This window comes from Hyla sarda, chromosome 8, assembly GCF_029499605.1.
Source record: "Hyla sarda isolate aHylSar1 chromosome 8, aHylSar1.hap1, whole genome shotgun sequence".
NCBI classification, from domain to species: domain Eukaryota; kingdom Metazoa; phylum Chordata; class Amphibia; order Anura; family Hylidae; genus Hyla; species Hyla sarda.
Window position 1 is genome coordinate 70,960,527 of NC_079196.1, and position 25,295 is coordinate 70,985,821.

Sequence of the window (25,295 nt, forward strand, 5' to 3'; positions counted from 1 at the left end):
GTCCATACGGTTAAAATGATACCCTACTTATATAGGTTTGATTTTGTCGCACTTCTGGAAAAAATCATAACTACATGCAGGAAAATTTATACATTTAAAAATGTCCTCTTCTGACCCCTATAACTTTTTTATTTTTCCACGTACGGGGCGGTATGAGGACTCATTTTTTGCGCCGTGATCTGAAGTTTTTATCGGTATGATTTTTGTTTTGATCTGACTTTTTGATCACTTTTTATTCATTTTTTAATGTTATAAAAAGTTACCAAAATACGCTTTTTTGGACTTTGGAATTTTTTTGCGCGTACGCCATTGACCGTACGGCTTAATTAATGATATATTTTTATAGTTCGGACATTTACGCACGCGGCGATACCACATATGTTTATTTTTATTTTTTTTTACACTGTTTTATTTTTCTTATGGGAAAAGGGGGGTGATTCAAACTTTTATTAGGGAAGGGGTTAAATGACCTTTATTAACACTTTTTTTTTTACTTTTTTTTGCAGTGTTATAGGTCCCATAGGGACCTATAACACTGCACACACTGATCTCTAATGCTGATCACAGGCGTGTATTAACACGCCTGTGATCAGCATTATCGACGCTTGACTGCTCCTGCCTGGATCTCAGGCACGGAGCAGTCATTCGTCGATCGGACACCGAGGAGGCAGGTAAGAGCCCTCTCGGTGTCCGATCAGCTGTTCAGGACGCCGCGATTTCACCGCGGCGGTCCCGAACAGCCCGACTGAGCAGCCGGGATATTTTCAGTTTCACTTTAGAAGCGGCGGTCAGCTTTGACCGCCGCTTCTAAAGGGTTAATACCGCACATCGCCGCGATCGGCGATGTGTGGTATTAGCCGCGGGTCCCGGCCGTTGATTAGCGCCGGGACCCACGCGATATGATGCGGGATCGCAGCGCGATCCCGCTTCATATCGCGGGAGCCGGCGCAGGACGTAAATATACGTCCTGCGTCGTTAAGGGGTTAAATATTTTTTTTTACATTTACGCCGTTCACCATACGGGATAACAATATATTTTAATAGTTCAGACTTTTACGCACGCGGCGATACCAAATATGTATTATTTATGTAACATCATAAAAACGGCCGTTTTACTTTTTTATTGGGGAGAGGATTTTTCACTTGTTTACTTTTTTATTTTACATTTTTTTTCACTTTTTTTTCCATATTTTAATAGTCCCCATAGGGGACTATTTATAGCAATCATTTGATTGCTAATACTGTTCAGTGCTATGTATAGGACATAGCACTGATCAGTATTATTGGTGATCAGTATTATTGGTGATCTTCTGCTCTGGTCTGCAGAAGACCCCAGGAGACAGCCGGAGCCAGGTGAGGGGACCTCCGGCTGCCATGCTAGATGACCGGATCCCCGCAGCAGCTCAAAGTACCGCACTGCCGCAGATGCAGTGATCTGTATTGATCACGGCATCTGAGGGGTTAATGGCGGACATGGCCGTGCGATCGCGGATGTCCGCCATTACCGGCGGGTCCCTGGCTGCTGATAGCAACCGGGACCTGCCGCGCATGACGCGAGCACTGCTCTGGTGCTCGCGATCATGGCGGCGTGTAAATGGTGCGTTAAGTACCACAGGTGCGTTAAGTACCACAGCACCATTACGTACATTTACGTCCATTGTTGTTAAGGGGTTAATGTTAATGGGGAGAATTCCAGTAATAGGTGTGTTTTTGATGCATTACCTGCAAGGACTTCTCCTTGATTTCCAAAGTACTTTGAAGAAATGACATTGCCTCCTTCAATTTCTGTTTTTCCACCATGCTTTCAGTTTGCATTGTCTTTATATAAGCAGACATATTCTTCTCTTTATTTTCCAGTTCATCTCTAAAGAGGAGAAGAAAAAAAAATAAAAGCTTGTCTTACCAAGAATAAGTAATACATAATGGAAGGGACTGTACGGGAAGTTATCTAAAAGGAATTAATGCATTGTGTGTGCCTAAAAGTGAACATTAAGTGAACACTTGACTCATACCTCAGTCTGGATGTTTCCACCTGAAGCTCTTTCTGCAGCTCCTTTTGTGACTTTCTGAGATTCTCCATCTCCAGCACTTTTTCCTCTTGCTCAGAACGTAGCTGAGACACCGCTGCCTGTTCCTGGAGTAGAAGTTTGTACTGTTCTGTTGCTCGTTCCTTTTCTCGCAACAAAGATCCTTTGACATCTTCAGCAATGGAAGCTTCCTGCTGTAGTTTGTACTCTAACAACTCCACTAAAAAGAAAATGTCCTATTTAAGACACACTTAACATTTCTGAGATTGCGCCACAATATTGGTGTGCCTAGGAGGAAAAAAAATTTACACCAAAATCCAAAAATACAACACAATGGTTGAAAAAAAAAAAAAAAAAAAAAAAAAAAAAGGGCACGAGAATGCGGTATATCGCAAGTCCTTCTCCGAAAGGAGAGAGGCCCCCAAACAAACCAAACCCTTTGCCTCCGGACCAAAAGGCACCTGCAAGGTTTCAGGTACAATGTCCCCTTTCGTCAAAGCTACTCAGGGACCGAAAGTGTTCCCGGCGGACAACTATGTGTTAACCAGGTTGTCACCAAGGAACCAGTAAAACCGGTTTGGCATCCTGCCGAAACAGGGTTGCCACGGGGTATAGAAGGGAGGTGAGGAACATCATGGCCACACACACCTCCCCCCTAGACCGGCAGGAGGGACACCCAAAAGGGCTACCGCACCCTACCAAAACCTAGTGGACAAAACAAACACAAGAAGTGCACACAGTGACAAAAAATAAATAAGTGGATGTGCGCAGTGTGTAATACTGCCCGGACATCCGACCGGATCTATAAATTCCCCGATCCTAGCCGGAAGGCCCGGGGGATACTAAGGTTGAGTGCCCAGAAGAGTGAGAGAAAAAGTGCGTGCTACATGCTTTCCTTCAAGTGGGGTTGCGAATCCCAAGTGAATTCTGGCACCCCTGGGTCACCACTCCCAGGGCACTTGTGCACCTCGGCTTTCACTCTACACGGACCTTAAGGCCAGATCCAGCAGGGAACAGGTCTCATCGGGGATGACTGCTGTGCTATACAGCCATCCCTGGTACACCCGTCCTACTGTGTGGTTCGCCATCCTGCCTTGGTGGTCTTCCACACCGCCAACAGGGAAGGTATTACACTTGATCTTGGCCAAAATGCCGATAAGTGAGGCAACACACAGTGGCACATTTAGAAAAATCTGTGTAGAGGAAGAGTGATGCAGTAACCCAAACCAACCAATCAGATCGCTTCTTTCATGTTACAGAGACCTTTTCGGAAAGAAAAGAAGCAATCTGATTGGTTAGTAGTATAAGCAACTGCCTATACATTGGTTTGCATAAATGTTCCCCAGAGTGCTTTTGGGTCTGTGATGCACAGAAAACCACCCTGCTGCCACACAAGCTATGCAATGCAAATGAGCCATTAAGTCAGTTTACCTACCTTGTCTGCGTAGCTGATGTTCTCTCGTATTGCCTTTCTCCTCAGTGCTGGTAAGAGTATCCTGCAGTTTTTGAAGTTTCTCCTGATTTTGCAGATGAGCCATACGCAGCTGTGATCGTAGGTCCTGAATTTCAGATACCAGACTACTACGATCTACAGCAAGAACATGCTCCAAGACTAGACGTTTCTGTTCCTCCTGAAAAAAAGATTTAGATTTTTTTTTTCACCCGTTAAGGAATATGCAAAGTATTTCAAGTCAAAAGGACAAGTTATTTTAGTTTGTGCCAACCTGCTCCTTAATGAGATGCTCCATCTTTTCTGACAGTAAATTTTTGTCTCCAGAGCCATGGAGAATATCAGACTGAAGTTCCAGTCTCAGATACACTCTCTCACTTTCCAACAGTGCCTGCACACTCTGCAGCAGGTCCCTTCTCCAGTCCACGGATGTGCTTTCCTAGTATTAAGCAAAGAGGGAAAAAAAAAAAAAAGGGGTTATCCAGCTTGTCAAAATTGATGGCCTCCCCTCCGGATAGGATATTATTGGATTGCAGGGATCTGACTCCTGATCCGCTGTTTGAAAAGGCCACTGTGCTCATGCGGGTGCCTCAGTTTCTTAAATGTTTACTTGCATCCTTTTATTGATGTACTAATATTAATGGCAATGCAAGGAACTACAGCATTGTCCTAGTGTTACATATTGTAGCATTTAGAAAACCTGTACCTTCTCTCCTTTGTCTGCAGCCTGAGCTAAAGCTGAACTCAGTGACTGGATGGTTTCTTGCAAGGTCTGTTTCTCCTTCTGCCAAGTATCCATCTTGAGTGCAAGATCAGCACTGTCCGAAACAGATTTAACCAGAGGACGTTCAGACAATTCTAGGATTTTGCAGCTTTCCTGGTGCACCATATTTAACATTCTCTGCACAAAGTGATGAAATAAAACAACTGTGCATTAGCACAATAAAATAAAAAGGCTTTGGGTATCCCTGAAAAGGGGGGGGGGGGGGGGGGAACACACCTAAAAACAGCAGTTATAAGGAAAATTTACCTGTAGTTGTGGAGATAGCCCAGTTGGGCTTACTGAATCCATTTTTTTTCTAACTTGAAGCAAGTTCTCCATATAATTCAGCTCGGTCTTAGTGCCAGCTTCAGGCCTGTAATCTATAAGCAGATTTTCTGTATGGAAGTATTCACAAAAACAGGACCTAGACAAAACCTTCCAAAAACAGCTTGTGCATACCCATCCCCCTAACTGCCTTGAAGCATGTTCAAAGGTAACATCTTGGATATTTTACTTGTACTCAAAGAGCAGTGATGTGCCATACTTACTGGCAAAACCACAGAGGCAAACAATTGCATACATTCTTAAAGCTGTAACATGCTGTACTGGCACATGACCATCACAGTCAATGAACCAACACAGCCTTGAGTGGCAAAGATGCAGATGAAATTTGCTTTTACCCAGTTCATCAGACTTCACAGAATCCACCTGGTCGTCCCTAGAGCTCCCCAAGTCATCACAAGAGCCATAATCTGTGTGTCCTGCATCTTTTGGCTGAAGGAGAAGAGTTCACAATTGTCACATACTGCATTTGACAATCTTGAAGTTACAAATTGAAAATAAGAATTGCTTAAACTTTATACTGGTACACCATATATAAATAAAATTTTTATTTTATATATAATATATATACACACACACACACACATTATATTATATGTGTGTGTATATATATATTATATACGGTGAGTATTTAAGCACTCCGCGGGCATTCTGGGTAGGGGAATATGCAAAGCAGCTCATTAAATCACCTTTTCAGGTAATGCAGATGGGTAGAAACTTCCCTTTTGGGGAGTAGTCTGGCTTGGCATAAAATCCCGATCAGCTTTTTATATTCCTTAACAGGAGCTAAGATGACCAGGGAACATTACCTGAAAAGGTGAGGTAATGAGCTGCTTTGCATATTCCCCTACCACACACACACACGCACACACACACACACACACACACACTAAACTTACTGGACTAGCCACCTGTGCAGAGAAGTTGCTTTCAGACAAAGATGGAGTGCTGGATCCTAAAAGGTTACAACTGTCAGTTCTTTTGCAAGAGAATTTTGATATCATAAGGTCAGCACTGTGATCAATGCTCAGTTCAGAGAAGGGTGTAAATGCTCCCAGGCTGTGTGTTGCTTCCTCTTGTTTTCGAACCACTTCAGGGGAGTCCCAGGTACTCAAGTCAGTTACACTTTCAGAGAAGCTTCTAGCTTTTCCAGGTCTTGACAGGTCAGGCATGTGTTTCACACATTTTGTTAAATCACCTGACATCAGTGCAATCATGGCTTCTTGGCTTACTAGAACATCTTGCAGTTTCTTAACCTGAGTACCAAGATTCTGGGAGTGCATCTGCAACTCTGCAACACAAACCTCTCGTTTCTGTGTTTAAAAAAAAAAAAAAAAAAAAAAAATCAGACATCAATAATATTAATTACATAGACAGGTCAGGAAGGTAGACAGATCCCTTCTAAATACTCAATCACACTAAGATTCTGCCTTCTGTAGCATGTACACATTGGGACTTGTCTAGGACTGAAAAGGATTGTTCACTGCACTAGACAAAACATGTATATGCTCAAAAAAATTACCCAATGTCAGTAGCTAACTACATTCGGGATCATTGAATTCAATAGGGCTTCTGTCTGTCTGCATATCTATAGGGACGCATTCCATTTTCACAGGTTTCCGATGTATATTTGCCTCAGAAGGTCAGTGACCCTAACTTCAGTTATAGTTGATCATGTAATTAGAGAAGCTCATTACTGAAGAGACAGGTAAGGGGAATAAATAGAAAAAAGGTCTGTGCCAACATCTAGGGCAATTTGCACCAAAACAACCTGCGCCACATTTAAACCAACTTAAAAAAAAGGTGCAAAACTAAAACCAGACAGGATAAAGATGCACCAGATTTTTAAACAACCTGCATTTGTAGAAGGTGTAGTCTAAGATAAGTATAACACACTTTTAATTGACTTCCTGCACTGTTTAGTAAAGTATGTTTGGATACTAAACAATGCTTGCAAAACTTCACTGTATTTGCAGCTACCACTTTATGTAATATTTCCTGATAATACTGCATAAACCTTTGCTTTATTTTTTTTTTTAAACTATGTCCTCTTGTGTAGTTTTTCTTGTATGTTAAATGTTAAACCTGGGAAACCACTGAACATTGTAAATCATTCTCATCCTTTATGTTCACACCTGAAGCTGCTGGAAGAGATCTTGGGCTTTAGTTTCTCTACATTCACATTCGGCATGCAATTCCTCTAGTTCTTGTTTCATGTTGGCAAGCTGAGCATGGGCACTATGAAGATCAGCTTCTCTCATACTTGCCAAGTTCTCTGCAGAATTTAATTGCTCCTTCAAAGAAACCTAGAAAAAAAAAATTGACCATAAACGTAACACACACATGCTCTGTTCTATTATTTAAAGTCTTTAAATGTACTTGTCCCATGTAACTGTAGATAGTGAAGTACATAACAGACACCAAGGTGTTTTTTTTTGGTTTGACCACAAAAACATTTGGAGCTATTCAATGCACCATGCAACTTGTTAGTCAGCAATTATTACAGGACAGAAACAAAGCACTGGATGCTCTGGAAAATAGCTGAATGTAGTGATGGCTCACCAGATGGAGTAGTGCTTGAGATTCCATGAATTCCTCCTCAGTTTGTGTTTGCACCTCTTCACTGAGGCTCTGAGCTTTTCCCTTCCAGTCGCTGAGCTGTTGCTTTAGACAATGTATTTCATGTTTGTACTCTTGTTCTTTCTCCTTTTGTTCATTGGAACATCTTGCCTCTAGTTCTTGACGAGTAACTGTCTCTTCTTGCATTTTTTGAAGGTCCGTTTTGGCAGCTTCTAAAGACAGTGCACTCTGAGCCAGCAGATTCTCAAATTCTGCTCGATCAGCTGCATTCTCTTCCTGCATGGTCTGAACTAAAAGTTCTTTTTCCAAAAGGAAACCTTCCTTCTCTCGCAATACATCTTGTAGTTCTTGTAGCTGAGTGGAGAGGCTGACAATTTGTTCTTCTTGCTCTGACAAACGACTCCTGAGGAGCTCATTCTCCTCCTGCATATTCCGATGTTGCACTTTAAGAGACTCTAGTGCTTGTTCATGCTGCCTGCTAGATTGATGTATATTGTGTAAATTCTTTTCCAGGACCTCAATTTCAGTGATATGCAGAGTTTCTTTCTCTTCCAATTCTTTTTGTAAAGCTTCCAGTTTAGCATTGTCTGAGGACCTTTTATCATCTTGCCTTTCTTGACTAGTGCTTCCTCCTTGTAATTGTTGAGCTCCTTTTCTCAGTTCCCTTTGTAGGTTCTCCACTTCACCGAGCCCCAGCTGATCCAGACTTTCTTGACTGTCACTGATTTCATGCCTGTTTGGACCCAATTGCTCCAGCTCATGTTGCAGTTTTTCAATCACTTCATGAAGCTGCTCCACTTCCTCTTCCTTGTCCTTGCGTAACCTGTCTTGGTCACTGCGAAGAAGTTCAACAAGTGATCTTAATTCCTCCAGTTCTGCAGATTGAGAGCATGTTGCCTAGAATTGAGAAAGCATAAAAAGCAAGTCTTACTTTAAATGTGTTATCTAGAAACAGAAAGTTGCCCTATTGCAAGCCATTATATAAAATGCATATGGCAATTTGCACCACTTTTTTGCTCTGCAAGCTTCAACTTTGTTTTTCAGTTGGCCCTGAGCTAGTGGGACCTAGCCTTTATCATTGCTAGGTTCCGTAGTGCCGCCTGGAGCAGAGCAGACTCCGCTTCTTCGACTGTTGTCTGACTGCCGGAGCAATTCTAAAACAGTGTATTTGTAAATACAAAACAGCCAAATTTATTGATAAAAGGTGTGTTAAGAATATGCTTGTGAAGCCCTAGTGCACTGTGTGTGGAGCTTCACAAGCATATTCTTAGTGACAATTGCGCTTTAACCTGTACGCCCTGACACATTAAAGGGGTACTCCACTGAAAACATCTTATCCCCTATTCATTTTGAAATGAGAGGTGCAATTACTCAGTACAATTGGCCATGCAAAAAACAAGCCCTTATATATATATATATGGGTCTGTAGGTTGGGGGAAAAAAAATAAACTAAAAAAAGACTTTGTACTCGCCATAAAATCTCTTGTAGCCTTGATTGGGGGACACAGATACTATTGGGTAAATGCTCTTGCCACTAGGGGAAAAAAAAGTCGGGTCCCCCCCCCCACCGGAAGTGAGGTAATCAGTTTTGTCACAAAGCAGTAGGAGAAGCCAACAAAGACATACGTCCGAAGGACCCTAGAAAGGAATCCCAGATAACCTGAGAACCGGAAAAAATATTCTGGAAAAAGGATGAAGAAATGGGTGGGTGCGGTGTCCCCCAATGAAGGCTACGAGAAAGATTTTACGGGGAGTACAAAAAAAATCTCCTTTTCTCAGTCGCTCTTCATTGGGGGACACAAATACTGACGGGACGTACCAAAGCAGTCCCCTAGGGTGGGAAAAAAAAACCAGAGAAAAGGAATCAGTCCCGAGACTGAACTCCCGTGTCCACAGGTCGGAGACACACTAGGCCCAATCAAATTGAGCTCCCGGAAGATCTCCCATCCAAGGAGATTGACTAGGATGCCAAAGGAAGGGGCCATCTTCTGTAGAGACCCAAGACAACCGGGTCATATAGAGAGACAGGAAACCACCGGAAAAAAAAAAGTAAGATTGACTTCTGCTCTGGAGAGGTCTGGTGCATGAGAGCAAAGACCTGAACAGCCGCAGACCCCAAAAAACCCTGTCCCAGGGGCCTTACCTGAGCACCCCGAAGGACACAATCGCCGCACTGGCATAATGCAGATGACCGGAACGCCCTCCAATTTCGGGAGGACATGGACCCCAAAAGGAAGAAAGGAGCGGCAAACACTCTGAAAAGGGGGCATCCCGGAAACCAGAGAGACAAACAAGTAAACAGGAGACGTAGATTCAGACAAAAAGGGAAGGAAGAACTAGGGATCGACCGATTATCGGTATGGCCGATATTATCGGCCGATAATCACGATTTTGGGTATTATCGGTATCGGCAATTATCTTGCCGATAAGCAGATAATGCACCGCCCCCCGCACCACCCCCACCACCTCAACCCGCCGCACCCCCGACCCGCGTCGCACCCCCCACCGTGATGCTAGGCGGTATACCGGTATGGATTTTTTCCCATACCGCTATACCGGTCGGGCCCCTCCCCCACCCTCCGAGTCATTAAAAAAATTAAAATTACCCGTAATGGGGGTGGTCCAGGCCATCCGTCATGTAGTGTCCGGGGGCGTTCCGGGTGGAGGGTGGTCCGGTCCGGGCTGTCTTTCTCCCACGGTCTTCTCCACTCCGGGCAGGCTCCGGCCTAGTACGCTGCATAGATGCCGCTACGCCGTGACTATGCAGCGTACTAGGCCGGAGCCTGCCCGGAGTGGAGAAGATGACCGCCGGAGAAGAAGGACAGCCTGGACCGGTTCACCCTCCACCCGGAACGCCCCCGGACACTACATGAACGATGGATGGATGGCCCGGAGCACCCTGGCAGGTAGGGGAGAGAAGCGGGTGGTGGCGGCGGCCTATGGCCCCGCAAAAGCCACTGCAGATCATTGATTTAAAGCGCCCGCTTTAAATCAATCATCTGCAGTGGTGTCGCAGGGGGTTAAATAGCCGATAACTTATACCGGAATATCGGTATAAGTTATCGGCTATCGGCCCTGACCTGCACCGACTATCGGTATCGGCCCTAAAAAACGATATCGGTCGACACCCTTCCAGGGAGATTGTACAAACTCTTCCAACAGAGGAGAGAGCCCAGGTTGCTTGAGCAGCAGTAGATAAAAAAAAACAGAAGAGAGCCAGGCTGCAATAGTGGACAGTAAGCACACAAGCCTAGACAGTAAAAAGCACTGTTGAATGCTCTCAGCAAAAAAAAACAAAGGGTCCCGCCAGATGCTCCACCTAAATAGTGGGAACAGCAGGAGTGCATCATCTTGGCAGCAGAAAAAAACTCATCAAATTAGTCCCTCCGAAGGAGGGAAAACAAGGGTGGTCGAGATGAAAACTCAAGTACAGACCCATGCCAAGCACCCTGATCCCATACCCCCTGTAGAAAGGGGATTGGCAAGCGCGCCAGGAGCAGCGAAAATCTGCCCCACAGCCACGGACAATTACAGGGTGGACGGAGCCCTCAGGCCCCAGCGGCAACCATCGCTGTCTGGAGGAGCCACCTTGTGTGTCCCCAGAGGGATCGGAATCCTATAGACTGGAGCTTGGCAAAAAATACAAGGTGTGTTGAGAGCCATTCCAGACAGTGACGAGTAGGTGCCTGAGCCACCCCGGACAGAAACCCCCGGAAAAAACACCTTGAGGGAAAGGGAGAGGCTGAACTGACTGTCGACCCAGCAGGCCCCATGTCAGAACAGAAGTGCTCAACCGCCGTGGAACTACAGAAACAAAATCACCGGAAGCCCCAAGGGCTCATCCCACCGAACCAAAGGAAAGGTGGGCTCTACACCTACAGAGCTGTATTAGCATATGTAGGATCACAGACATGGTTACCCCGATAGCAGTACCAAGACTGCAGACACAAAATAAACCGCAGACATCCAAGGGACCAGCAGGAAGGGAGGTATACCTCTAGCAGACCAACATCGCAATCTAAGAAAGGAGAATAGAGCAGGAAAAATGCAGACAGTGTGACTAACAGATAGAAAGGGTCCCAAGAACCCACAGGTACACACTCTGCAGAACTACACCTGGAAAGAGAGACACCCGACTGCAGCCGTAGCATTGGCAGAAACGGGGCATGCGACCAGGTGGATTAGAACACCATGCAGACACAGTTTGGCTACGTGGCAAAGGGACAGTGGCCACGCCGGGTCCCGCATACGGAAACACACAGTGAAGTGAGATACCAGCCTGCAGACAGAGTAGCAGGCATGCAGAGAGGGACCTGGCCAAGTAGGTAACCCTGTAAACCAGTATGTGGTGCATAGTATAAGGCCCATGGGGCACTCACGGGGATACTCACTCGAAACTACTGAAAAAGGTAGTTGACCCGACATAGAAAGTAGGGCTGGGCAGTATACCAGTTCATACCGAATCAGAACAGCGCTGGTGGGTCACATGATTTGGGGGGGGGGGGGGGGGGTGTATGTGTGAAAATACCGTTATATACCGTGGAACCACCGTAAGTTATAAAACTACTGTGATACACATATTTGGTCATACTGCCCAGCCCTAGTAGTAAGCCCTGTGGAAAACCATCTGGCCGGCAGGTATAGAATTCGTGAGCACCCAGGGTCACTCCATTCCCCCTCCCACAGAAAGCGAGGTACTAGAGTGCGGCCCATCCAACAGGCGACCTGGTGGTGTAGAAAACCCAACAGACGAAGGATTGTCTGACTGGTATCAATCCCGCATACTTTTAGGGACCCTACTTCAGTTTCCTCACCCAGCAGTGAGGTACGGGAAAGCTGGCTATGTCCGCGGCAGCCCAGAGGTCTGAGACCAATGGCGGCGGAAACAGTAGAAAACAGTCTGGCTGAACAAGAACACCCGCAGGCGTGTGGCGAAAAGGGAACAGTTAGACAGGCGATAACTGTGCCCCTTAGCCATAGGTGGGAGGGCGGGGAGGCAGAGAAACCCCACCCCCTGGGAGATAGAGGGAAGCAGAGGAGCCGTGAAATGCATCCCTGATATCCCGTATAGTGACCGTGGGACACGCTGGCTAAGTTCCAAGCATACCGCGCACAGCAGTGAGGTACCAGAACTCCAGCTGCACATACATTAGATGTGCGACGGGTGACAGGCGGCAGAAGAAAACATGCAGACAACTGTCTGGCTTATCGTTATGGATCCAAAGTGAACAGCAAGTCATTCCGTCGGGCACTTCGCACAGCGGTGAGGTACCGGAACTCCAGCTGCAGATACACCAGCCGTTTGATGTATGGAAGGCGGTATAGGCAGCCATTCAGACCACTGTCTGGCTTACTGGTATGGGTCCATAGACAACGATTCATCCCGCCGGCACCTCGCACAGTAGTGAGGTACCAGAAGACCAACCGCAGATACATCACCCATTTGATGTATGACAGGCAGTGTAGGCAACCATGTAGACCACTGTCTGGCTTACTGGTATGGGTCCATAGTAGACAACGGGACACTCCATCGGACGCCTCACACAGTAGTGCGGTATCGGAGAGCAAGCCGTGGACACTGCAGCCTTGAGATGAGTGACAGGCGAGCCCACTGTTTGGCATAGTGATATCAGGTCCAACCCATGCTCATGCAGGGATATTCCCTGGAGACCTAGCGCTGGATGAGAAGATCCGGAGCACTAGATGCGGTAACCTGTGGAGAAGGGAATAAAAGTATGACATGCCAAGAACACCCCACGATGGGTGGCCGGCAGACATCACAGATGAGGAACCTCAAAAGAGACCCAAGTGTCTGCCAGAAAAGCAAAGAGCTTGCACATGGAATGGCCCTCAGTGGAAGCGGAGAACAGATTGCCTGAAGATATCCCAGTTAGTTCCCAAGGGACCATGAATCCCCGGCAATAAACCGCCATGACGGTTGGCATATACTCCATGACAGTGAGCAACAATTTAGAACTAGAAAGAAGAGATCGCAGACGGCACTCACGGAAACAGCAAGAAGTTAACTTCTTGCTGTTTCCGTGAGTGCCGTCTGCGATCTCTTCTTTCAAGTTTTCTACGCTTATGCTTATGGCGGACTGAGCACCGGATTTGTGGCATTTGGATCTGAAGGTGCAGTGATCCAGTATACTCCGGCAGAATCGTGAGTGCGGCAGTGCCGACATTTCTCCTTCTCCATGTGTTCGATAATGTAGAACTAGGGACACCGAAGGGATACCTTAAGCGGCTCATGCATTTAATGTATAGCAGGTCACCCTCTAGGGAGACTGAAAAAGAGATAAAGCGGTATGTGTGCAGCAGCCCAGCCCCCAATACCGACCATAGCAAAGGACCATGCACTGCAATAGAAGGTAGAGTGCAATACAAGTATTGGCCACAAGAGGGCGCCAAACTACACCAAATGGACTAAGTGACTTTTTTTTAAACTTTCTCTTCCTTCAACGGGGAAGAAGCGAGGGAAGCAAGGCACCCTGCACTGGGACTGTCCACGAGGCCCCCAAGGGAGAAGAACAGGACGCCCACCCCATGGGAGCAGTAAGAGAAAAAAAAAAAAAAAAGATCGCCGGGCAGTCCCAGGAGTGACGGCGACCGGAGCAGCACGCTTAGAAGCGCCTGCTAAGCCGCCGCATAGCTCCGAGGTAGGGGACGGAGTTAAACACCGTTGTGTGAGGTGCATACCTCACTGAACCCACCCCCAGCAGCGAGTGTAATAAGGGGAAGAAGGGTGGAGCTACATGCCACCATGTGCCCCCCTAACTCCAGCTGATTATCCTGGAGCGCACCCTGGCAGGGTCCGCACAGCAGACCCGGCGCAGAGGTGATTGAGTGACGGCTCCGGCTGGAGGGACGCATCCCCGACTGAGGTGTAAGTAGCTCCCGCCGTCAGTGCAGCTCCCTGGTAACCCCCCCCACCCCCACCCACACAGTAGATGCAGCCAAAGCTGCATAAACAGCCCCAGAAATAGGGGCATAGTATTCCTGTTCGTTCGACAGGGGGGGGGAGCGTGGGGGATGTATACTCACCTCATACGCCACATACTCCCCCAGGATGTCTTCAGCCAGCTTTTTAGTCACCTGCTTCATGTCATGCTGCAACAGTGGGACGAGCAGGGAAAATAAGGGGACCTGGACTCAAGGTGCAACCCCAGGCGCTGGCGGGAAGGGGTTAAAGGTGCATTCATTAATGACCCATGACCCTTAGCTGCATATGGGGGGGGGGGGGAAACAGGTAGCGCCATGCTCCTGAACCCCCACCTGAAAAAAGGAAACAAAAAAGGAGTAAAGAATCTAACAGCCCTTACTAGAAAATAATTATTTTTTTCAACCAGGTCTGGGGAGCTCCCAGACCTGTGTCTTGCCTCCTGCTGACACTAGCTAAAACTGATTACCTCACTGCAGGTGGGCAGGTATATCCTGCCAGGGAGGAGCAGACTTTTTTTCCTAGTGTCAGCGCCTCCTAGTGGCAAGAGCATATACCCTGTAGTTAGGTGTTCCCCAATGAAGAGCGACCGAGAAAGAGGATCCGGTCAAAGAATGAAGAAATGGGTGCATGCAGTGTCCCCCAATGAAGGCTAAAGAAAGATTTTACGGAGAGTACAAATAAATTAAAAATAAATAAATCTCCTTTTCTCAGTCGGTCTTCATTGGGGGACACCAATACTATGGGGACGTAAAAAGGCAGTCCCCTAGGGTGAGAATAACCACCAGAGAAGGGGAGACCATCCGGAAACTGACGAAACCCTGGGCCAAGAGGCAACAGAGACCCAGAAACAGTGTCCGGAAGGTCCCACCATCCATGGAGATAGACCAGGATGCCAAGGAAGGGATCGTCCATTGTAGAGACTCAAACTTACGGTCCACATAGAGAGAGACAAGAAGGGCTGCCAGGAAGCCCAATGACCGTAACCATTCTGGAAAGTTCAAAAACAGACTTCAAGAAATACAGAACCGAACAGAGGGCCATCCCGGCTGGAAAACAAAAATAGAAGGGGCCCAACAAGGGAACCCCAGCCTAGAAAATCAACTGATTCAAGAAAACATGGCGAAAAAATGCCAGAGAGCAGTGCATTCCTGAGCAGAAGGAGAGCACAGTCCAGGTGGAGACCAGAACCTCTGGAAGGAAAAAAAAAAAAAAAAAAAAAAAAAAAACACAGCTAGCTCACCCGCACTAAACCCAGTATACTGAGTTATAGTGAGGTTTAATAGTTGTAAAATGAAGGTTCAATTTTGTTGGTGCATTAGGTGCAGACTTATGTACTAGCTGTCAGTTTTTCTTTAATTTATTTTGGATGTAGTGAATTATCTTTTATTTTTTTTACCCATGCCCTTTGAGAGTCACACTTTTTCAAAATGACATAGCTGTATGAGGGCTTATCATCATTACCACTTAATATATTTGTAGACCATCAGTATTGGATTCAGAAAACATATTGGTTATTGGAAAGGGTACCTCTTTTTCTTTTCTTTGCAGGGCCTCCCGCTCTGCCTGTAGCTCTTGCTTTAAGAGCTGGTCAGGCTCTCCCTCCACAGGTAGTCTATGGCGTGCCTCATCAAGCTTCGACTGAAGGGCTGAGATCTGCAGAACGTTATTGTACTGCTGCTGTTGTAACGCTTCTTTGTCCTTAATGTAAAGAGATTAGCAGAAAAGCAGTTTAAAAAAAAAAATTATGCACTGTTAGTTTGTCTCCGGCAGTGTGAAGCCTGTTATTTTATGATTGCAAACAGCAGGTGAAAAATTTGTGGTCGCAAACATTTTTCTCCCGCTAAAAAATAATTGGTCCATCGGGACCCCATCATAGTGAATGGGGTTCCATCGGGACCAGTCAGGTAACAAGCCCCTTTTTGGCCAAAAAAACAAAACAGAGCCTGACGGACCAGTTAGTAACGGGTCCTGACAGCAGTGTGAATGGAGTCTTAGATTGATAGATTATCCCTATGACAAGGACAAGATTGATGGGTTCTGACTTCTGACACCGCTGCAACCAGATTGCTCCTTTAAATTATTTTAAAAAGGCCTTTGAACGGGAGAGAAGCAATCTGATTGCTCTACAATCCTTTACACAGGTTTTGATACATCACCCCATATGTATGCATAGTAACTTTCATGTGTTAACTGATTCCACTCCCCTAACCTGTGAATATTGCCTTACCTGTAAAAGTTCCTTTTCCATCTTCTGCATTTTTTGCAATTCTACTTCTAGTTGGCTACATTTCCTGCCTGCATCAGCATTGCTCAGAGCAGCCTGTTCCAGCTCTTGTATTCTTATCAACATCTTATCTATTTCTTCATTTCTTTCTGTTATGTCCTGCTCCATTTGCTCTCTTCCCTGAAGCAGTAATTTGCAGTCGGCTGCTTTCTCTTTCACACGAGCCTCCAAAGTCTCTATCTGTAGAAGACATTAGATGCAGATCTATTACTTTCTTGGAAACCCTATAAAGGCGCTAATCTAAATGTAAGCAAGCAGGATTTGCCATGCAGGGCTATCAAGTTAAAGCAAAAAAAGCAGCTTCTATCTACTATTGGAAGCAATCATGCAGGAAGATTACTGTGTGCATGGGACAACGTATGAATGGAACAACATATGGATTTACACTAGTCACTAGAAAAGCGTGTCACATGTAGACATGGCCAATCGTACCTGGGCACTCCAGTCATGGAGCTGTGGCATAGTTACACAAAAGGAGAGCGAGGGAAAAAAAATATAAAAATAAAAAAAGAGACAAATATTAACATTTAAGTGGTCAAGTAACCCAGATGCTGTGGAAACAAGCTAACCAGAACAAAAAACTGATAATGTAATATAGGTTTAGGTTAGCAATAGCAACTTTGATGTAGGTTTAAACTTCTCACTTTTATCAAAACCAGTAGTCTCAACAACACGAACTCTTAAAGGGGTACTCCACCACTAGACATCTTATAGCCCATCCAAATGATAGGGGATAAGATGTCTGATCGCGGGGGTCTCAGCACTGGGGTCCCCCGGATCTCGGCAGCAGCACCCTGCTGTCATTACTGCACAGAGCAAACTGGCAGTAATGACAGCAGAGAATGGTCACACTGAGAAAGTAAAGAATTACCTTTGCCTGGAAAGTCTGCCATTGAGCCAATTTCTACTCAACTTCTAGTTGACATAGGCTTGGTGCAGAATTCTCTGCATATTTTCAGCACAGAATTCATGTGTAATCAGGAAAGGCTGACTAGGAAGTTGAGTGTGTAATTTCTGCATCCATTCATAGTCTCTTCCACTCAAATGAAATATAAAGTCCCATTGACTTCAAGATGCTTTTACTTGTCAAGTGCGACAGAAAAATGATCTGGCAAAACACATCTGCCTCTGCAATTCCTCAGTGTGAACAGAGTCAGAAAGACCATTGAAGACAATGAAACTCTCATTCAATGTGCAATTGCCATGGAATTTGGCATGTAAATTCCTCAGTATGAACATACCCTACAATGAAGCCTGCAAAGACATCTGTTGATTTAGCTGTAGTAATGCATGGCGCTCATTTAAAAAAATGAGCATCCATGTGCTATGACACGTGAGGGTTGACCTGGCAGAGCAGGAGCAGCTTTCTAGGTGGCTCACAGCTGTAACTCATACACTCCTAAATGGGGACCAACCTCTATGCCATCAATATGCCCCAGACAGACATTTTAACATTTATTTTAAGTGTCACTGTCATCTAGGAGTCAAAAGTTTTTAAATTGGTCCAGGTCTGGGTGTTCAAACCCCCTTTCATTGCTAGAACGAGACTTGAGAAGCGCTTGGCTTAACACTTCTCTACCTGTCTCCATGTACAAGTAGGATTCCATAGACAGTCTATTAATCCCATCACGTGCAACATCTCGACTGGGAAGAGAAGCTCTAGTACATATGGTTGAAAAATATTCACACTTCCCACTGAATTCAAATTCACACAGAATTTTTTTTTTTTTTAAGACACATCATTACAGTCAGGTTTTTGTGGTGGTTTATTGTTGCTACACCTAACCTTTACCAGGATGCATTCCCTTAGAACATTACAAAAAATGATTCTTAAGTAAAGGCCTCTTGTGCACATTTGTTAAAGTAAATGTTTGACTGACCAGTAACAGTTAAACTACATTCTAAACATTGGTGTTGCTACTCACCCCATAGGCTTTAGAATCTCCATGACCTTTCAATGCCTGTTTTAGCTGCTCCTCCAGATTCTGAATCTCTTGCTGAAACTCATCTCTCTCATGCTCTCGCTCTACAGCTTGCTCCTAAAACGGTGTACAAAAGTAACATCAGGTCAGCAGCCATACCATAGGATAAGAAAGCAAGGATTGAAGTTATAAGTATAAAATTTCCGAGAGCACCTATCACACAGTTCAAATTTTAAAACCTTGTATGGAACTAAAATAGCTACAGAAATGCAGGCAAGCAGACTTGTAACTCAAGACTGATGTGTGAAACAGCAGTCTAAATCAATCCCCCCCCCCCCCAAGCACCAAAGTGAAAGTGCATCTGTCACATGCTATATAGTTGTTAAACAGGCCACACAAATGCATATGCGTGGTAACACCTTATACCAGGCCTACCTTTCATAGTGGAATTGCTGGCTTTATATTCTCTCTTTGACAATAAAAGAAAAACTTTAGAAAGGCTTGGCCAGAGGTCCTCAACACCTCTCTGCTGACATCATGCTATCTCCTGCATGCAGTAAACCAAAGGTAAAACCAGCTCATCCCCTATAGCTGCCAGCCACATTGCGGATCAGCATGGACAATGCTGAGGCTGAATACAGAGAAAGAAGATATCCAGCGCAGCAGCTTGAATGCAGGGAGTTTATTCATGCAGCAACACACAAGGGACAAAACAGCAGAGGTGCGTTTCGATCGTCTAAGCGATTTTACTCATACCGACCAATATCTCCTGCATGCTCTGTTCCTGACAGATTCAGAACACATGCGTCATAACAGCCTTACAAACACAACATGACATTCATTGGTATTTACAACAAGTCTGTATTACCAGACAAAAAAGGACCAATACCCAGTGAATAAAATGAGGCAATATAAAGCAGTGTGATAAAACGTAACCTTTATTACTTATTAGATAAAATAAATGCCCTATTAGAGAAAATTTTAACATTACAATGCCCTACTCATCATCCAATAGTGTGCTCCTTACAGGTTTCGTTGCTCAGTGTTTGGTGGTCACATAGCTATACACTACCTCTGGTCATCCAAATGCAGTCCCTAATCTAGCCCTTAGAACATCATAATTCTACAGGCAACTACAAAACTGTTAGAAAGTATCTACATTAGACAAAGGACAAAAAATATATATTAACTGTATGAATTGGTGGAATATTAATACTGTTCTATTCTATTGTTGTACACTTTTTGATTTTACAGGTTAGTCTGATCAACACTCAAGCCACACACCATATTGCGCCTCACAGAACAACTGCTAGAAGGACAGTTGTCTGACCATGTTCAGCCTGGTTTTGCCATTAGGAATGAGGGCTCCTGATCTATAGAGCTATCAGGTTCATAGAGGAGAGCATATCACATCTCTGCTATGCAAGTCTATGGAGTGGGCAGCCACCCATCTCCTCATAATGTAACAGCTTCCAAGTAACAGCCTGTATGGCTATGAACACTGTAGAGAACAAAATTAACTGCTCCTAGATCTGTACAGCCTTATATATCAGCTATTACATGCACATCACAGTATGACAGGGTAGTAGAGTACCCCAAGCCCTTTTGCTCCAGAGAGCGCCTGTGGGAAAGTGCAAACAAGGTTACCAGTTTGAGAGCCAATGGAGTCTCTGCTACACCAACCAAAGAAGCGATCAACTGTCGGTGACCTAAGTTGTAACAGTAATGAATTATGGACAATCTGTTAGTCCAATTTAAGGGAATAGATTCACTGTTAAGTTACCAGGGATCAAACTGCCTTGTAAGGGAACCTTTAATACCCAGGCAGAGGGAGTGTGTTTGAGAGTGCTCCTGATACCATCAGCTGGCTACACTGCTCTCACCAGCCTGTCCAGGTGCCAGTAACAAATCGCCGATAGCAGTATGTACCTCACTGTTACATGCTAGCAGGCATGATTCTCCCCTGCATAAAAAAAAACTGGTTAGAAACATGCTTCAGGACAAGCCTGATATCATCTAAACATAAGACAGTGTAGTACAATTCAGATCTAAATAGTGTAGGATGTAACATGACATTAAACTAAAATAAGCACACGAGGCCATCGCAACGTTTCACCACACCTCCAGCTCTCTCAACGATATACCCCAAACATTGAGCAACAAAACCTGTAAGGAGAACACTTTTCGATGATAAATAGGGCATTGTAATTTAAAAGTTATTTTATCATAGGGGGTCTACTTTATATAAGAAATAAAAGATCAAGTTTAATTTTTATCACACTACCTGTAGACATCTCCTTTCATTCACAGGAAATGGGTCTTTTTGTCTGGTAATACAGACTTGTAAATACATTCGTCCCCTGAGGAAGCTCGTCTGTAGTGAAACGATTGTTGGGGTTTGGGTAGGGATGGATGGTCTGGCACATATATGGATTATGCCTCATTTTCCCTTGCATTACTTTGTTGTATACTGCCTCTTGGCAGTGCTATGCCTATATATACTTTGCTATACTGTATATCCATGTTCCACTGGTCCTCCATACCTACTTTTCTGTCTGTGTCCTGGTGTCTTAACATTATGTCCTATTCTTAACAAGTATTTGTTTAATAAAGATATATCTGCCTTTATGACATTTGTCTAGTGCACCATTTTATGGTTCTCCATTCGGTGTGCCATATTAATGTGGTGCACTCTTGCCTATGGTTTAGGTAGGGTTTATGTTTATCGGTGACTATGATAAATAGGGCATTGTAATTTAAAAGTTATTTTATCATAGGAGGTCTACTTTATATAAGAAATAAAAGATCAAGTTTTATTCTTATCACTACTATATGTAGACATCTCCTTTCATTCCCAGGAAATTGGTCCTTTTGTCTGGTAATACAGACTTGTTGTAAATACATATATTGTAATAGCTTTAGGGACATGCAGCATGTACAGGGAAGACACAGCTGTCACTAGAGGCAGGGAACAAGCGGGCTCTCTACCTCTTACTAATAAAATTGCAAGCCGGAGATGGAGTGACACCCCTGCATAATAGAAACTTTTTTGAAAGGAAACAAAGCAAGCAATTCTAAGAAAGGTATGTCTGGCATATACACGTTAACCCATAGATGTATTAGGAGGCACAGCCTCTTAAAGTGTTTTTCCCACCCAGTCAGATACAAGCTTTTCTGCTGTCTGAGTCAGCCCACCACTAAAAACATAAAAGATATGCCTGTCCAGCAAAATGTATTTTATACCTCTACCAAACAGTCATATAGTTACAACATAATGGGGGAGATTTATCAAAACCTGTGCAGAGGAAAAGTTGCCCGTAGCAACCAATCAGATCGCTTCTTTCATTTTTAACAAGGCCACTGCAAAATGAAAGAAGTGATGTAATTGTTTGCTATGGGCAACTGGGCAACTTTTCCTTTGCACAGGTTTTGATAAATCTCCACCAATGACTGTATTCCCAGATCTTGCTGACTTGAATCTTCTACACTGCTAAAAATACATAAAGGGAACACTTACACACCACAATGCAACTCCAAGTCAATGACACTTCTGTGAAATCACACTGTCCACTCAGGAAGCAACACTGATTGACAATCAATTTCACATGCTGTTGTGCAAATGGAACAGACAACAGGTGGAAATTATAGGCAGTCATCAAGACACCCCCCAATAAAGAAGTGGTTCTGCAGGTGGTGACCACAGACCACTTCTCAGTTCCTATGCTTCCTGGCTGATGTTTTGGTCACTTTTGAATGCTGGTGGTGCTTTCACTCTAGTGGTAGCATGAAATGGAGTCTACAACCCACACAAGAGGCTCAGATAGTGCAGCTCATCCAGGATGGCACATCAATGCGAGCTGTGGCAAAGTTTGCTGTGTGTCAGCGTAGTGTCCAGAGAATGGAGGCGCTATCAGGAGACAGGCCAGTACATCAGGAGACGTGGAGGACAACAACCCAGTAGCAGGAGCGCTACCTCCACCTTTATGCAAGGGGGAGCAGGAGGAGCACTGCAAAATGACCTCCAACAGGCCACAAATGTGCATGTGTCTACTCAAACTGTCAAAAAGACTCCATGAGGGTAGTATGATGGCCCCACGTCCACAGGTGTAGGTTGTGCTTACAGCTCAACACCGTGCAGGACGTTTGGCAAATTCGCCACTGGCGCCCTGTGCTCTTCACAGATTAAAGCAGGTTCACACTGAGCACATGTGACAAAGTCTGGAGATGCCATGGAGAACGTTCTGCCTGCAACATTCTCCAGCATGACCAGTTTGGCGATGGGTCAGTAATGGTGAGGGTTGGCATTTCTTTGGAGGGCCGCACAACCCTCCGTGTGCTTGCCAGAGGTAGCCTGACTGCCATTTGGTATCGAGATGAGATCCTCAGGCCCCTTGTGAGACCATATGCTGGTGCAGTTGGCCATGGGTTCCTCCTAATGCAAGACAATGCTAGACCTCATGTGGCTGGAGTGGGTCAGCAGTTCCTGCAAGAGGAAGGCATTGATGCTGGGAACTGACCTGCCCGTTCCCCAGACCTGAATCCGACTGAGCACATCTGGGACATCATACTCTTGCTCCATGCACCACAGACTGTCCAGGCGTTGGCTGATGCTTTAGTCCAGGTCTGGGAGGACATTCCTCAGGAGACCAGCCGCCACCTAATCAGGAGCATGCCCAGGCGTTGTAGGGAGGTCATACAGGCACGTGGAGCACACTCACACTACTGAGCCTCATTTTGACTTGTTTTAAGGACATTACATCAAAGTTTGATTTTGAGTGTGACTCCATATCCAGACCTCCATGAGTTGATAAATTTAATTTCCTTTGATAATTTTTGTATGATTTTGTCGTCAGCACATTCATTCAACGATGTAAAGACGAAAGTATTTCATACTATTAGTTCATTCATTCAGATCTAGGATGTGTTATCTTAGTGTTCCCTTTATTTATTTGAGCAGTGTATTTGTGTCCCATTTTTTGCAGGTCAATGGAGCCAAAAGAGAAGAGGGGAGTGGTATGCAGAAGATGTTAAACCGTATATATGATCTATGGCTATTTTATGGAACATGTCATCCTCTCAGGGACCCTGTAATGTGCCTCATAGCAGATACGGTCCAGGTATCCTAAATTAGAAGTTACCCATCTGATCGTGGAAGGTCAGACCTTTGGCAACTTAGCAAATCCAATGGGGACCAAAGCCCCCCATCACTGAGGAGTGTAAATGCAAATAGGCGAATATCACTCCATTTATTCTTTATGACAGCTGCCAAAGACAGGCAAGAACTGTACGCCACTATCTCCAGCAGCTGCTACAGAGACTTAAATGGAGCAGCGATGGCAGCCTCTCAGAGATTCCTCCCAGTGTTAATGAACGGAGCAGCAGCAAACACCCAAATGCTGATCCATTCCAAAAGGAGCATTGGGACCCTATACTTGGGATCTCAGCAAGTCCAAGCTGTTGAGTTCAAAACCTGAGATTTCTTAACTATCAAGAAATTGGGCAAGCCTCCTATGACCAAGATCAAGATACCAAAAAAATTTAAAAATTCAGAAGAGCTCACATCCATAAACTGCCTTTGGCTCTTCAGCTGCTTCTCTAGTGACTGGATTTGCTGTTGAAGGTCAGCCATGTCCTTTGTTTTCTTCATGAGTTCCTGGTTACGAGCCATTTGCTCTTCTAGTTCCATTTCCAGCATTTTCATCTGAGAAATCACGTTTGAGTGGTCCTGCTTTGCTTGACAATGCAACTCGAGCTCTTCTTTCAACAATCGTTCAGTTTCTTTTAGTAGCTCTGGAGATAGGGGGGGGGGAAAAAAAAAAAAAAAAGATAAAGTTTCAGGTTTTCAGGTAATACCAGTTAATTATGTGTAGGGTAATGTAATGTACACAGGCATCAATAACCTCTACTGCATGATTCTCACCAGCATCAATGTCACTACCAGCCAAGACCTCCTGCAGTCTCTGCAACACTTCTTTCTCCTTTCCAAATACAGTGGGTTCTTGTGTCAGGATCTTAAGCTGCTCACGTGACTTTTCCAGTTCTACAATGAGTTGGTGCTCTAAACTCTCCTTTGATAACAATGATTCTTCTAGTGTAGCTTTCTCCAGTGCAAAACCCTCATTAAGTCCTGTGTTGCACAATAAGACAAACTGTCTTCATTTAATATAGAGTAGGACATAGCATAAGAAATAGGTGTTCAAAAAAATAAAAAATAAAAACCCACACACACACACAAAGACTATCAACCGGAAAGTCTTAGGGCACATTCGCACAAGCGGTTTTAATTGCGAACCCGCACCTTACGTGGACAGCCCGCCCCAATTGAAACTTGCCATGAGTTGTCAAATAAATCTCATGTGAGTGAGCCCTTATGGTGTGTTAACACCAGGTTTGTTTCCGTTTTACTTTTTTTTGTGGGGAAAAAAAAAGCGTTAACCGATGCTTTTGTGAGCCAACTGATTCCCTTTGGCTTACATTACGGAAATAAAAACAGACCATAACCAATATATATATTATATATTATATATATTATATATTTTTATATATATATATATATATATATATATATATATATATATATATATATATATATATATATATATATATATATATATATATATATATTTTTTTTTTTTTTGGCACACAACAGTTGAATACATCAAAATTAAATTAACTTAAAGGAGTTCTCCAACTGAAATCTTTTATCCCCCGCTGTGCCTGGGCTGTAAAACTATACATAATAAACTTTCACTTACCTGCCTACGATCCCCCGTTCTGATCTCGCCATCCCGTTCTCCGGTCCCGGTCTCTTCCACTTCCTGCGGGTCAGTGACTTCACTCTGCGCTCAGCCCATCAACTGCCACGACGGGACATTGCTGCGGCCGCTGATAGGCTGAGCGCAGAGTAAAGTCATCGACCCGCAGGAAGTGGAAGAGACCGGAACGGCGATATCGGAACAACGGGGGATTGTAGGCAGGTAAGTG

At 44.6% G+C, this 25,295-nt stretch overlaps 1 protein-coding gene across 1 annotated transcript in view; it reads right to left on the reverse strand.

Moving 5' to 3' along the window:
• Nucleotides 1–25,295, reverse strand: part of PCNT (pericentrin) — a 115,726-nt gene that overhangs the window by 21,582 nt on the left and 68,849 nt on the right. The window contains exons 24-40 of the mRNA XM_056536639.1: nt 24,232–24,438; nt 23,872–24,101; nt 18,315–18,428; nt 16,822–16,842; nt 16,333–16,569; nt 15,633–15,803; nt 14,207–14,272; nt 7,145–8,059; nt 6,718–6,888; nt 5,482–5,895; nt 4,921–5,014; nt 4,508–4,620; nt 4,184–4,378; nt 3,752–3,916; nt 3,463–3,658; nt 2,013–2,247; nt 1,723–1,864 (exon numbers count right to left, since the gene is read on the reverse strand). Coding sequence (XP_056392614.1) covers nt 1,723–1,864; nt 2,013–2,247; nt 3,463–3,658; nt 3,752–3,916; nt 4,184–4,378; nt 4,508–4,620; nt 4,921–5,014; nt 5,482–5,895; nt 6,718–6,888; nt 7,145–8,059; nt 14,207–14,272; nt 15,633–15,803; nt 16,333–16,569; nt 16,822–16,842; nt 18,315–18,428; nt 23,872–24,101; nt 24,232–24,438 — 3,686 coding nt within the window. The remainder of the gene's footprint in view (nt 1–1,722; nt 1,865–2,012; nt 2,248–3,462; nt 3,659–3,751; nt 3,917–4,183; nt 4,379–4,507; nt 4,621–4,920; nt 5,015–5,481; nt 5,896–6,717; nt 6,889–7,144; nt 8,060–14,206; nt 14,273–15,632; nt 15,804–16,332; nt 16,570–16,821; nt 16,843–18,314; nt 18,429–23,871; nt 24,102–24,231; nt 24,439–25,295) is intronic.